The following is a 15,929-nucleotide window of genomic DNA, read 5'->3' as shown; positions in this document are numbered from 1 at the left end:
AGCTTTCCGTAGCGTCCCGCGTCTACCGTGCCCGCCCCCGGAGCGAAGGAGGCGGGTTTTGGCCTCTTGCCCTAGGGAACGAGTGCGGAGGGAGTGGAGTGTCCAACTCTTCGGAGAGGCCCTGCTGTACTCCACGCTGCTCATGAGCCCGTTCTCCGGCGAGCAGCGCCGTCGTTAGGCCGGCTCCTTAGCCTCTGCTTCCCCCGGGACAGGCCCACGCCTTGCCGGGGAGGGGGCAGCCTGTCGAGGCGCCTCCCTAGTCAGCGTCTGCGTCGCGCTGCGACCCTGGAAGCGGGAGCTGCCGCGAGCGAGAGGAGGAGCCCCAGCGGCGGCGGGCAGCAGCACCAGCAACGCCGGCGGGCGGGATTGAGGCCGTCAACATGGCGAGCGCCTCGTACCACATCTCCAATTTGCTGGAAAAAATGACATCCAGCGACAAGGACTTCAGGTGAGGCCGAAATCCGACCCTCAGTCCGCCTCGGCGGGCGTCCCCGATCCGCGGCCCCGGCCCTCACACAGGCCTTGCCCCACCCCTTTGGCCTTAACTGGTTCCTCGGCTTTCCCGACGCCTTCAGGCCACCCTCCGCTCCCCGATCCCAGCAGGCCCCTTTTCTCGCCCACCTTCTAACCCCCTCCCCTCGTTATTTCCTGTAGGCCGTTGCCCACCTCCGGTCATAGGCCCCTTCTGCGTCCCCCCACCGCATGCTCTGCCCTCCCAGGACGTGACTTCTCGTCCCAGGTAGCGTGAAGGGGCGAGATCACGCACCACTGTGGGCAAGGGAGTCACTCTAGGCTTGGAGACGTGGAGGCCAGGCCTACTCGCCGGCCTGCCCGAGGCGCTAGGCCTCCCTGCTCGTGGGGCCCGAGCTGCTGCTGCTGCCCACGCGGGGTCCCAGCTGCGTCTCCTTTACCGCAGATGTGAGCAGGCCTAGGTGCATTCTGCTTGAACGATTTGCTTTTCCTCCCAAGTCTTCGGGGTTGTGTTATAAACTTTTTCTTTGGATTATCCCTTTAGTAAAGGTGGTAAGAAGGTGGAGGGGGTGCCAGGATGGTGGAAACTTGACTCCTAGAGTTTTCCCGCCAGCATCTCTTGTCATTTTTCTTTGGCAGGTAAAAACCCAAGCAGGAACTCAGGGTTTCAGTCCTGTTTCCTTTTATTCAAAATTACTGCCAGAAAGGTGAATTGCTGAACCTTAAACAAGTACTGGGAACAAATGGATCTTATTGAAAGGAGTTTTCTAATATGGGGGCGGTGAATATGAAGGTTTGTTATAAAGTTCTGTTCCTGGAGACTTGTGCTGTTGGTTCCAGACCTTGGTCACATGCATATTGAAGAATTGTTATATTTTCACAGATTATCTTGGATTTTTTTCTCTTTTCTTTTTTGCACAGTAATAATTGCTACATTCCTTGCTTCCCGCCTTCTATTCCATCACGAATTAAATTTAAATAAGCTCCCGATCTGAAGCGGATTTTTATATTTTTTGATACTTGTTTTGTTCTCTAGTGGTTGTATTTTCTGTGCATTTTAAAGGGAAGAACAAATAGTCTTCAATTTGAATTTTGGTCCAAGGGTTGTTTTTTTTTCCGTATGAACAGTACATTTTAAAACCTGAAAACACACCCAAACCTTAGGTCCTGGGGGAAAATTTTTCCGTTTGTTAAAGAATCATGAAAAATGTAATAATCGTGTTGCTAGTTAAATTGATATGCTGGTATATTAAGATAGCCAATGAAATACATTTTGGTATTGTGGCTTCAAAGCCAAGAATGATTTTCAAAAAGTTTTGCTACCTAGGGAGTTTTTAAGTATTGCATTCAAAACTTTTAAAATTAGTTAAAAGTTGCTCATAATAAATATTTTAGTGTTTTGGGAAGAGACGATTATTTGGGGTATTTTTAGGTTTGTGAGTTTTAGGGTGAAAATAAAAATTATTGGGGGAAATAAAAGTTGTTTGTTCCTTAAAGGATTAGAATGTTGTTTCCCTTTGGAGCTTTGCTTGCTTTCAGTGCAAGCCACTGAAAATACAGAAATCAAGTCATGTGATAATACTGCATATGTGATTATTGACCGAAGCCTCCTTACATTTTTTCTAAAAGAAAGTAATACATATATGCTTGAGGGTTTTTTACAAATTATATGGAAGAGTAATACTCAATGTGGAACTCGATAAGGGTTATCTACCAGTTTGCGCTTGAATAAATCAAAACATTGCTTGGAGGATTAATCTTCTAAAAATGATATATTTCTAATAGTTGGTGAATATTATAGAAGATATGCCTAGGAACAGTAAATGCCTTTCAGTAATTTGTCATAAAGATATTCTTAATAACTGTATTTTTAAGACCTGTAATACGCTCACACCCTTTAGTAATAGACAAGACTTTGAAACCAAAGCACTATGTATGTTAAGTAACTGACATGTAAGAGATTAATTAAAACAGCATTTGCAGTCAGGTACAAGATTTTTCTGTATTTGAATACATGTGTTCTATTTTAAAATGATGCTTTCTAATTTCTCTTTAGAAATTTATATACTTGTTTATTTTGCTGGAAATATCACAGTTGTAGTCACATGTTTTAAAATACCTAATGCTAGAAGGATCTTGAGGACACGATTAATTAACATTATAGAAAATCTTAACGTATGCAGACTACTTTACCTTGTGCAAGGGGAAGAGAAAACAGTACATCCAAAAGGAAAAAAAAATCGTGTCCGACTCTGTGTGACCCCATAGACGGCACCCACCAGGCTCCCCCGTCCCTGGGGTTCTCCAGCCAAGAACACTGGAGTGGGTGCTTGGTGATTCTGTAGATAAAAGAATGAGAACTTTAATATGCACAAATAAAGCAAATGCTTCGTTTATAAATACTAATCCTGAATATTCAGTGGGTTGAGGTAACTAATGGTATTCTGCTTTTATTTTCATGTACTTCACCACCAACTGAATTAAAGCATTCCAGGGAATCAAAAGCTAAACGAATTTTTTTATCATTGTTTTATCTCTCTGTACATAATAGTTAATACTTACTGTGGACTTTATACACTTGATCCTTACAACTTTAATAAAGTAGACACAAGCAGTCTCTGTTACAGTTGAGGAAACTTCAGTCTGACAATAAGTGCTTGCCCAAGGGCAGTTTGACAGCAGCAGATCTAGGATTTCCAGATAACCTCAGGGCATAAACTCTCAACTACCATACTCTACTTCACCAAGGTTTTTACCAGAGGACATTACGAATAAGACCTTAAATTTCAGTTCTGAGTTAGGCTTGTGGAATATTTTGTGCTAGAAGACACTTTAAATTCCCTAAGAGGTACTCCAAAAAGTTGAAGATTAGTGCTTGCCTTCAGTATTGTCTGCATGCTTGTTGAATGGTTAAGACATTTGTAAAAAGATAATTAACCCAGGGCTGTATGTAGTTTTCAGGCCTAAGTGGCAGAGAACATGAAAGCAAGGAGATTCACGTGCAAGGTGTGATCTGAGTTAGGTCTTGAAGTTAGAGAATATGAGTACAGGTGTGAGAGCATTCTCTACAAAGCACCACTCAGGGAGAGAGTATAAATAATCTTGTTAGACATGGCAGGGACCTTTTCTTATTGAACTGAATCCTCCACTTAATTTAGGGCCTTGGTCCTGGGAGTTCTCAATAGATAACTTGTTTTAGTTGATTTCCAGAGTTAAGAAAAAAAAAAACATAAGGATTGGGAAAGTTTCTTTAAGAAATCATTGCAAAATCTACCCAAATTATTTGATGCGATCTTATTCACTCCGTTGTAGAATTTCCCAGCTTGATAATGGTTTGTCACCAAATTAATTTATATATTTTGACTATTGGAAAACATTTGCTCTTGAAAACTGTTTAAGATGCTAATAAAAATATTAGGCCTGTTATGGAATCATCAGCTTTCAGAGTTGAAAGGGACCTTACAGGTCCTATAATAGCTGAAAGTACTGTGTGGGCATTTACAGTAATGTGTTAGGGGAAGATTGAGGGCAGGAGGAGAACGGGGCAGCAAAGGATGAGATGGTTGGATAGCATGACTGACTCAGTGGACATAAGTTTGAGCAAACTCCAGGAGATAGTAAAGGACAGGGAAGCCTGGTGTGCTGCAGTCCATGATGTCACAAAGATCAAACATAACTGAGCAACTGAATGACAGCTGTTATAACAGGAGAGGCTCTTCTGCTTGTGTTTGAAGAAAAGTAGATTTGATCAGAAGAAATAGATTTGTAGATTTAAGAAGGTGACTTCTGAGCATTTTCTAAGTACTTTGCCTGTTGATGGCAGTGATTTACGTGATTTCACTTAATGTGATTTGGAGGGAGGTGTGGATGCAGGTACTGCTAACACTCATAATCAGCAATAGTTAGGTCTCACCACTGAAAAAGAGGAGAAAGGGACCTCATTGAGGACACTGGGAAGAAGAAAGATGGCTAAAAAGTAGTTTTATTTACATGAACAATACTAAGACTGTCCCAAGTTGATTCATGACTAAGAGAAGAAATGAGAAAAAGTGAGATAGCGGTGGGGTGTGTATGAAATCTTTGAAAGGTAATTTGTTCATTGGGAAATGCAGTTTGCCAATAGCCTTTAAATCTTTGTTGGAAGCAAGGGTAAAATTTAAAATTGTGTTTGTGTATTAGAAGTGTTGTGAAAACCACTCACTGTGGTTTTCACAGTGTATCTTTCTACCATTATTTCTGCCTCTCCGCATTGGATTTATTTACGGTGAATAAGTTTACTCCTCCGGGAACTTTCAGTTCAGTAGAATAAGCCAAGTGTGTTAAGTTGCAGTCTCTGACTGTCTAGCTTATAACTTTTTGTGCAGAGCCTTGGCACAGTTTCTAATGATGGTAGCACCAAAATATTTGAGTAAATGAGATGCCACTGCCTGTAGGTTAATCCACCTGGGACTCCCATAGAAGTCTGCTTGTTAACAACTTCCTCCTCTCCCACCTTAAAACTTATTTTTTCTTGTTAATGTTACCATCCACCAAATGTCCCAGTTGGAACCCTTGATATCACCCTTTCTTCTTTACTTTAGTTCCCTGATGAGTATTTCTCAAATTAGTCTCCTTATCTCAGGCCTCTTTAATGCAGTATGTTGGTAGTTCTTCCATTAGAATTTTCTTCCTAAATATCACAGCTGATCATTGCCTTCAGCACTAATTCCCATAGATGAGATAAACTCATGAGAGGTTGCCCACCTAAGCTGACTGAAATTACTCTCCCTCAAATCGCTAAGTCTCCAGGTAACTTAGTGGGTGGTTTCTTTGCTCTTTTATTTTGTATGTAAACACTGTTTACCATTTTTTCCTTCTTGAAATTTTCATATGTATAGGTGTCCCTCCCACAGGTTGGGTTTGTTACCATTTGTCTCAGTAAGAGGTTGTTAGTACCTATTTGGATAATTTTGGGAAGGTCTAAGGAGGCAGGGGTTTGTTTGCTTTAGAGTGGATGTTGTCAGAAAGGGGCAATTCGATCACTTGACATCTTAATAAATGTTATAAGGAGGCATGGTAAAGCAAGGGAACAGCTATTGTAAAGCAGAAGTTGCAGTCACTCTTTTAGTTAGGAGGATGTTTGGTGTTTTGTGTTGCTAAGTGAACTTACCTGAAATGGATGTTCTGTGTGATTATATATAGGAAAACAATATCCTTTCACTGTAAGATAAGATCTGTTGATCTGTTTGGATTATTCATTTGGATATTGTAATTGAAGTTTAGGTATGAACCTCAGAACAGTTCCTGGACTGTAGAGGCTACTGGGCCCCCTTTCTCAGCATCTCTCCCCTCCCCCCAAATCTTCATTTTTTTGGCCAAGAGCAGATGAAGTTGGTCTTCAGGGCAGTAATTCATGATGGTGACGGCTATACTTTTGCTGGGATTTTGTTGATTAGGATCAGAGGAGTGGCCATTGAGTGTAGTCTGTAGTGGAACTAGGCTTGTTAATTCTCTCTCCCTCTGATGTAAGATGAGTGATTGAACCATCTAATGTGTGACAGTGGTTATTCAGTAACATTAAGACTGGACAGGATACATACCCACTGTAACACCAGAATCCTGTGTTTTCCCTCCTATTTCTTTGTACTTAACTCATGCTTTACTACTCCCATATCTAATCCATTTCAAAAGCCTGTTAATTTTTAATCTTGTAAGTCTCAAATAGGGTTGTTTGTTGTTCTACAGTAGTTACATGTCTAATATGTATTTCTTCTGAAAGACACATCATGACCCTCTTGTGTGCTATCAGGGACAGTAGATAGCGCTTCAGCACTGCACCTGGAGGGGTCATTCTAAACAGCAAAATTACCAACAAAAAGCACAGACATGCAAAAAAAAAAAAAAAAAAAAATGGCACCAGATAGACTGAGAGGAGGATGCTTGTTTACATATGAGAGGCGAAGTAAGGCAGACCATTACCTTGGACAGTGTCAGCTGAGAGTGTGTGCGGATGCGTACTTCGGGTGCTTCAAATGTTTCGTGGTTCTTCACATGTCTGCAAATGACATGAAAGCATTGGAGAATTGATTTGGGGGTTACAACACATTTTACTTTGCTAATGAGAATTGGCTGTATGTCCATTTTTCCATCTCCATTGACTGTCATAACTCTAATTCTAGTTACCATCATTTCTCACCTAGACCGCTGCAGTAGCTTTCCTTACTGTTCTCCATTCGGTCTGCTAAATGAAGTTTGATTCTCTTCAAACTATTTTCCACAGTGTAACTAGAGTAATACTTGGAAAATGTTAATCTGATCATTCCACTTACTCTTCATTTCTACCTCAAATGCTTTTCAGTAGCTTCCCATCACTTTTACAATAAAGACTAAAATCTTGGTAAGGTCTTCAGACTTCTCTGATCTTTTGGCCCTTGCTTACTTGGTTATAACCTCCCCACTCCCCATACACAGTTCCTATTCGTGTTTAGGACCTTAGTCTTTTCTGATACACAACTTTCTTTCCAGTCTAGCTCATGTTATTTTGTTAGCCCATTGTCTTTGTATCATGTTCCTTTCCTTCATAGCATTTATCTCAGTTCATAACTACATATGATGTAAGTACTCATATATGTAGTTTAAAAAAAATTATTATGCCTCCATTCGATTGTTACGTTAACTTCAAGGTAGCAGGAAGCACCTGTGTTTGCTTTTGCTAGCCCTTGTCTCCATAGCACCTAGCATAGTACCTGACAGAAGGTTCTCAGGACATAGTGAATGAGTATGTACAGCCTGTCCCATCTTCACCTCAGCCTGGATTTCCATCTTCCCATTAGGTTTCCCTGTGTCTCAGACACACTGAATTGCTTCTCACTCTGGGGTGCTATGCTCCTCCCCAGCACCACCACCATGCACACAGATTTAAAAATCCCAAACCAGCTTTCTCCATGGAAACCCCTCTTAAACCTTTGAAATCCAAACTGTCAATTCTTTGGTGTGGTCATTGCCTCACACCCTTGAGTATTTTTAAAAGTTTGTGTGAGATTTGTCCAAGTTACCTGTTTGTCTGCCATGTGAGATGAAAAGTTCAAAGGAAGGGACTGGATCTAAGTTTATCATTTCAGCCCTTCGTGCCATAGCTAAAGCAATAAATGCGTAAGAGACATTTTACAAATTGGCTTCTCAGTCTGCCATGGACAGCTTTCAAACTGGTCAAACTACTTCTTTTTCAGATTTATAGTGCAAACTTTTTAACACATTAACAGAGGGAACTTTCTGGTTTTAGGGTCACAATTAAAACGTAATTCTTACTATCGCAATCTAGTTTTCTGATTTTTAAAAATATTATCTATTGCTAATTTTGCTGATGCTCACTTGAGCTTTTAAAAATGTTTAACTGTTAATTATAGATTTTTGAAATCAATAAATTTCTTTATTAGAGTATAAGTTCTCTGAGGGTCCTTTGCTCATAATCCAGCCTTTGTAACATAACAGGCAGTGAATAAATAAATGGTAAATAAAGGAAGGGATCTTTGTACCTGTAGTTTCTTCAGAACTATAAAATAACTTTTTATTGGGATGATATGCTTTTTTAAATTTAAATTGATGATCACTGTGTTTTCTCTTCAACTGTATGATTAACATTTCAGAGATTCTTAGAGGTTCCTAACTGATATGCCTGTCTAATGGCTTTTATCTAAGTAAAATAATTGGTGAAGATGCTTTTCGTGCTTTGCGTGTAGAAGTGCGTGCATGGTTCTATTCAGTTGTTTTTTTCTTTTTAACTTTCCGGACTGTTACATGATTTTAAATTCATTTTTTTCATCATGTACAATGGGAAGAGGCTTCCAATTAGGAGAACAGTGTTAATTTTAAAAGGCACAGGATTAATTTACCTGTGTTATCCCAATTTGACCATATGCTTTTCTTTTTAAGCAGTTTAACAAGACTTGATAAGAATTATGCTGGTGTGTAGTTTAAAACTTTGTCCTTTGGCAGTGGTCCTTAAGGAAAGGGGGCTAGAAGTCTGGTGGAACAGCTTTCTGCTTCAAAACATCCTTTTGAAAATACACTTGATTCTGGTGGTGGGAGTTGGGATGGAGGTGAGAGTGCATTTTGTAATTTTCCCAGTGGTTTGTAATATGAGCCGCCCAGTCTGACACTAAAGTATTGCACAGGAAGGTATTCTTAATGTTAAAGACTTCCTAGATAAAATTCAAATCACACGCAAAGTAGAAGTAGAGAGGCACTTTTCTTCCCCTAAAAGCCTTGATGCAATTATAGTTGACCCCATAACTATGGGTTTGAACTTCACGGGTCCACTTAACATGGGAACATTTTTCATTAAATGCATACCATATATACTACATGATCTGCGATTGGTTGAATCTGCAGATGGAGAACTGTGCAGTTGTGGATGTTGACTGTAAAGTTATACATGGATTTTTGATGAGATGTGGAGGAGGGGGTGGGGCATGGGGAGGCTTGGCACCTTTAATGCCCACGTTGCTCAAGGGTCAGCTTTATTATTCATTGAAGGTCCTGTCAGTAAATTTGAAATCAAGGCTAACCTGAGGAAAATAAAGCCAATGATACCTTATTTAAAAGAGTACATCAGGACTTAGATATGAGTGATAGCATTAGATTTGAAAACAGTGATTTTTATTAATGCTTAAAAATTTTACTTACTGACAAATTTTAATCTTTTATTAGGTTTATGGCTACAAATGATTTGATGACAGAACTGCAGAAAGATTCCATCAAGTTGGATGATGATAGTGAAAGAAAAGTAGTGAAAATGATTTTGAAGTTACTGGAAGATAAAAATGGAGAGGTACAGAATTTAGCTGTCAAATGGTAAGTTGTGTTTTACTTGATTCCTACCACCTCAGCTTTTAAAAAGTTCAATATGGTAACTGGTAAATTTTCTTAGTTTTGTTCTAAGTCTTTGTGGAGTGTTTTAGACTTTGTGGGTATCTTGACTTAGCATTTGTACTTGGTACGTAGACACATCCTTATATGTAGTTTCTATATTGGCTAGAACAATGGTATTTATATCTTATGAAACTTTAGAAAGACTGGTTCTCTTACTTATTTGGCCAGATTTTTTAGCTGGGTTAAAAGGCCTACTTACTGTATATTCCAAGGCAGTGTGGAGTTTAAGAACCAATGATAAGGGAAGTAAAAAATAATAAGACTTAGTAAAGGATAGCAGCAGTTAAAACTATAGTTCACTTAACACTGATGATACAACAGTTAAAAGAATTCCCATTACTTTGGAGAGTGGTGCATTGAGAGCATCTTTTAGGTGTGATATTGACAACTGGGTAGAGAATTTGAGTTCTTGGTAAATTGTATTAATGCACCTTTTAAATTTATGCATATCAAATATTAGAGATCCTTAAAAACTTACATAGTAAGTTATTGGTAAGTACAATAACTTTGGCTTCCTATAAAGTTAAATTATAGAATTTAATCTCATTTTGTATGACATATAATATGTGGTATTAATTTAAATAGAGCATTCTCATTATTACTTTTGAATATTCTTATAAAGGCTTTAAATTTATTTAAGGCTAAGGATTTACACATCTGTAAAAACAGGCAAAGTGTGAGAAATCATTGGTCAGCATAGATTTTTCTAGACATGTAATACAACTTTCTTTAACTTGGGGCATTTGCAGGTTTAAAATAAAATGGGTCTTCAAAAAAAAAAATAAGTTGCAGGATAGAGCCAATGAGTCTAGTTTTACTTTAGTAGTTATTTTCATCTTTTATTTTGGTATGTGCTTATTAACAAAATTTTGTCTAACATATGTGCTGAGCAATTAACTAGCCTTTAAAAATGATAATAAAAAGTAGGTTTTGTCCCAGATTGAGAGGTACACAGATCTTTATTCACTGGAGTATGAATCTTGTTAGAAACCTGAGCTTTTGATGATCTCTTATACATAAAATTTAACAGGTGGAGGGAAATGACATATATTTAATAATATAAGAAAGAAGATAGAAACAAAGGTAATATATTAGGAGATAAAACTCAAGAACTGATTCTAGGAGGAGGGAAAGTCCTAATAGATAAATCACTAAGTAGCTTTATCAAGAAATTGAAAAATCTGTCAAAGAACTCATCACCCAAAAGAAACCCCTGCCCAAAAATCTTCTCACACACTCTTTGAAACTTCAAACAACAGATAATTCCAGTATAGATAGTTCTAGAATTATTTACAACATAAAGTATTAAAACCTTTTAAACAAAATACTGATAACAAATTCTGACTAAATATAACACTAAAAGAAGATTACACATCAGTTTCATTTAAATGTTCAAAATAAAATCGGTAGTATATTAAGTGCAGTTTACCATGACCAAGTGGATTTCATCCTGAATATAAGGACAATTTAATATTATGGGCTTTATTAATATTTTTATTTCATCATGTTAATAGATGAGGGGAAAAAACTAGCTGGTTAGTTGTCAAGGTACTGATGAGATTCAACTTTTGTTCTTCGTTTAAAAGAAAAAAATAAAATCCAACACCTAGACTGCTTAATATAATTAGAGGAATGAAGTACTTTCTGAAAACTGGCATCATATTTAATGTCAGAGTGAAGAACAGGTCAGAGATGCTTTATATCATTGACGTGAATTCATCACTCGTTTCAAGTAAAGCATTTAATAACAGAAAATCCATAGGTCCTTTTTTAAAAAGTGCACAAACACATTTATACCTCAACCCAAAAGCCACTAAATTACCAGATACTTTCACACTAAAGGCAGGAACACGAGTGTTTCTCTATCTTCATTAGATTTCTTTTGAAGGCATTAGCTACTGTAAGACAAGGGGGAGGAAATTAAGACATAAAAGAATTTTAAAAGGTCATAGCCAAAAACAAGTCAATCAAGAAAAGAGAATAAAAAATTCAGTGAAGGAGTGTGCTGTAAAATTAATGAACAAAAATCAGCCTTCATATAAGCAAATAAAACAGAAGATATGGAAGCAAATGTCCGTTTCTTACAGCAACAGAAAGACAAAATGCCTAGCAATAAATGTAACAGATGTTACAGTGGTGACTTTGGGTGAGGATATTGTGTGGTTTAAAGTAAGCATATAATTTTATTTGTTAAAAAACTTTTATAGGAGAAAAACTTGACAATACTCTTGACCAATAGCAAAAATGTACTTGTGAACAAATGGCAAGACATCTCAGGTCCCTGGATAGAATAACTCAACAGAGTTGTTAGTTCTGGGTTATTTTAATGCTAACTTAACTCGAAAAATCAAGTTTTTCCCACAAGCTGGGGTTGATTCTAAAGGGCATTTTGCAAAGAGGGGCAGGATATTTGCTTGTTAGACCACAAAAGCCCTGAAAAATCACTGGACTTGGAGATGTATTGGTTAACCCTGCTTGATATGAAAACATAGCGTTATGTTTATCTAATGAAAGCAGTGAGGTAGTGACGCATTAATAGAACAGTAGTGGAAAATAGGATGGAAACTACGTGATGCAGTTGGTGGCATCATGAGAAAAGTTGAACTTTTTTTTCTTTTAAACTGGATTACCATTTGGAAAACATAAAATTGTATCCTTACCTCACAACTTCTTACTAGAGGTCAACATTGTTCACCTTAAGTTGGTTTTATTTTGGATATATTAGTGTTTTGTGACTTTTTGCTGCTGACTAGTAGTTCATTGATATCTTTTTAGGGTTTGGCTATTGTGCATAAAGGTAGAATGAACATTCTTGTAAGAATCTTAGGACATGTGTCTTTCTTTATTTCTTAGGAAGAATGAAATTGCTGTTGTCTATTTGGTGGCACTAGTGGTAAAGAACCTGCCTGCCAATGCAGGAGACATAGGAGACTCAGGTTCAATCCCTGCCTGGGAGGAAATGGCAGCCCACTCCAGTATTCTTGCCTGGAGAATCCCATGGATAGTGGTGCCTGACAGGCTATAGTCTGTTGGCTTGCAAAGAGTTGAACATGACTGAAGCGACTTAGCATGCATGAACATTTGGATTTTTAAGAAACTGATAATTGTTTTCCAAAGTATTTGTGCCATTTTACATGAAAGTACAGTTGTTCCGCATTATCATCAACGGTTGGTTGTGTTACTTTTTTTTTTTTGGCTACGACTCTCAACATTGCAGATGGTTTCCCTACCATGGATCAAACCTGTGCCCCCTGCAGTGGAAACATGGAGTCCTAACTGCTGGATTGCCAGGAAGTCCTGGTTATGTTGCTTTTTAATTTATCTCTTCTAATTGGTGTATAGGTGTAGTTTTAATTTCCATTTCTCTGAATGACTACTGATGTTTAATGCTGTTTTGTTTGTTTATTGCCATTTACTTTTTTGTGGACTTTCCCCAGTTTTTAAAATTGAGGTTGTCTTTTTATTACTGAATTGTAGTTCATATATTCTGGGTATATGTCCTTTTGCACATATATGTTTTATAAGTATTTTCTCCCAATTTGACCTTAAATTTTTAATTTACTTTAAAATTTAGTTTGACTTAATTTATAAATTAGTTTCAGCTTTTATGGTTATTGCTTTCTGTGTTCTTAGAAATCTGTTTATATTATGTTGCAAAGATTGTCCTTGTTTTCTAAAAGCTTTATAGTTTCAGCTTTTTAGTTCTGTGATCTATCTTGAATTAATTTTTATGAAGTAGAAATTGAGGTTATTTCTTTTTTTGCATATGGATATCCAGTTGTTGAAGCGCCATTTATTGAAAGCATCTTCCTTTCTGTACTGTCAGTTTTGGCATCTCCATCAAAAGTCAATTGACTATAAAAGTGTTAGGTCTATTTCCAGACTCTGTTATGTTCCACTGGTCTATTTGTCTATTCTAATGTCAATGCCATATTGTTTTATTAGCATAGCTCAGGCTTTTTCAGGCTTGGTGCTCTTGAGTTTTGGGACCAGATAATTCTTTGTTATGGGGAACTATCTTGTACATTCCATGTATTGTTGGATATTTAGCAGTCTCTCAGCTTTTACCCACTATTTTTGCCAGTAGTATTCCTTCATGCCTCAGTAGGAGCAACCAAAAATGTCTCCAGACATGCCAAATTTTTGTTGAAGGGCAAAAATCTCCCTTGGTTGAGAAACGCTGGTACAGATCTGTAGAAGTCTGAAGTAAGGTCATGTAAGTTTTCTAGCCTCATTTTTCTTTTCTCAAGAGTATTTTAAGTTCTTTGTATTTCATGTAAATTTTAGAATCAGTTTCTCAGGTTCTGTGTTAAAAATAAGCTTGCTCAAATTTTGATTGAAATTGTGTTGAAGCTATAGAAATATTTGAAGAGGATCAACAATTACAATAATAACTAGATCTTTTAACCATTAACTGCAGTATCTCATAATTATTACAGTACTTTCTGTTCATTCCTTGGGATATTCTACCTTAACAATTGTTATCAGTGAATATCCACCTCTTTTAATCCTAATTTTGGTAATTTGTTTTCTCTATTTTCCCCTCAATTCATTTAATCAAGGATTTACCATATTTACTAATCTTATCAAAGAACTGACTTTAAGGTTTGTTCATTTTCCCTATTGTGTGTTGCCTTATTTTACTGATTGCTTTTTTTTTTTTTTTAACTATTTTTCTTTCCTCTCATTTTTTCCTTTCCTAATTCTTAAACATTTAAAGGTATATTTTCTCTAAGTAGTGTGTGATTAATTTTTTATATCATTCAGTTTGAAGCATTTTTAATCTCCATTGTGATGATTATTTGATTTACCAGTTATTTAGAAGCAATTTTCAAATATTTAGAGGTTTTCTGGATGTTTATTTTTAATGGTTTCTGACTTAATTGCATATGATCAGAGAATCATACTCTTTAAGATTTCAGAGAGGTTTATTTTGTTTGTTTTGGTTTGTATTGTTCTGTCTACTCACTGAGATTGGTTTTATGATTCAGCATATGATAGCTCAGTTGGTTAAGAATCTGCTTGCAAAGCAGGAGACCCTAGTTCGATTCCTGGGTTGGAAGATCCCCTGGAGAAGGGATAGGCTACGCACTCCAGTATTCTGGCCTGGAGAATTCCATGAACTGTATAGTCCATCAGGTCGCAAAGAGTTGGACGTGACTGAGTGGCTTTCACTGTGGTGGATGCTCCCTGTGTATATTTGAAAGTGTTTTCTACAGAAGTTGGATGTGATATATTATAAATGTCAGGTCAAGGTAGCTGGTAGTGTTGTTCTGATTTATATATCCTTTGTGATTTTTTTTCCTTGATATTAAATACTGAGAGAAGGAGTGTTAAAATTTTCAACTATCATTGTCTGTTTATCTGTTTTTCTCTTTAATAATGGCAATTTTTGCTTCATGTATTTTAAAGCTGTATGATTAGAGGCATACATATTTATAATTATGTCTTCCTGATGTTTGATGTTTTTATGAGTAAAAATATTTCTTTTTAAATATACTGTATCTTGGAATATATTTTTTCTTATGTTAATATAGCTGCCCCAGTTTTTTTTTTAACTAGTATTTGCATAGTGCATCTTTTTTCTCTTACTTTCAGCTTTTAATCTGTTTTTATTTTTAAATTATGTGTCTTGTAGACAGCAGATGGTTAAGTCTTGCTTTTTTTCCTATTCAGTTTCATAATTTCTTCCCTTTGATGGTATTGTTTTTTAGTTCATTGTTTATTGTAAATATTGATGTAGGATGCTTTCAGTATGCCATTTTGCCTTTTTTCTATTTGTTTCTTTTGTTGTTGGTTTTTACTTAGTTTTGCAAATTCATTTTTATTTTTTGGCTGCTCTGGGCCTTCATTGCTGTGAGAGGGCTTTCTCTAGTTGTGCTAATAAGTAGGGGCTACTCTAGTTGTGGTACACAGGTTTCTCATTGAGGGTGGGTTCTCTTGTTGCAGAGCTCAGGCTCAGGAGTTGTGGCGCATGGGCTTAGTTGCCCCATGGCATGTGGAATCTTCTTGGAGCAGGGATTGAACCCACATCCCCTGCATTGGCAGGCAGAGTCTTAACTTAACCATTGGACCAAAAGAGAAGTCCCTGTTGGTTTTGTTCTGTTTTGTTTTTTACCTTTTTGGGGGCAATATTTTATAGCAACAATTCTGAAAGTTTGAGTTGGGGTCCCTGAAAAGTAACCCTGAAAGTTTAAAACTAATATGAGTAATGACTAAGTCAGGCAATTCTTTTGACTTCTCATCTCTTTAGTGTGTATTGTATTCATTCTAGCATCTGATCCTTCCATTTGAAATGCTCTTTTTTCTAACTATATCCCGTAAATGCAAGTACCTAAAATTTGTCTCTGAAGTGCAGTCTCCTGTCTGTAAATAAATACTAACATTGCATTTAAAAGTTATCTTTTTTTTTCTTTCTGTTGCGCAGAGTAGTGAATGCCTTCAGTTAATTTCTAAAATAGTTATGTGAGTTCCTTACCTCACCAACCAGATGGTAAATTTTTGAAGATCAGGGCCGTACTTTTGTTATTCAGTACAGTCTTGAGTAC

The 15,929-nt window shown here is 37.1% G+C and overlaps 1 protein-coding gene across 2 annotated transcripts in view; it reads left to right on the top strand.

Moving 5' to 3' along the window:
• Positions 1-18: 18 nt before the first annotated feature.
• The window catches only part of CAND1 (cullin associated and neddylation dissociated 1), a 34,314-nt gene continuing 18,403 nt past the window's right edge, over positions 19-15,929 (top strand). The window contains exons 1-2 of one of the 2 annotated variants that reach the window (XM_061416564.1): positions 19-448; positions 9,160-9,303. In XM_061416564.1, coding sequence (XP_061272548.1) covers positions 381-448; positions 9,160-9,303 — 212 coding nt within the window. In that variant the 5' untranslated portion in view covers positions 19-380. Of the gene's footprint in view, positions 449-577; positions 740-9,159; positions 9,304-15,929 lie in introns of those variants that run through there. The other variant, XM_061416565.1, reaches the window with a different exon arrangement.

The sequence above is a fragment of the Bos javanicus genome, chromosome 5 (assembly GCF_032452875.1).
Source record: "Bos javanicus breed banteng chromosome 5, ARS-OSU_banteng_1.0, whole genome shotgun sequence".
Taxonomy (NCBI): Eukaryota; Metazoa; Chordata; class Mammalia; order Artiodactyla; family Bovidae; genus Bos; species Bos javanicus.
The sequence above is the reverse complement of the archived record's forward strand: the minus strand, read 5'-3'. Positions and strand labels throughout refer to the sequence as shown.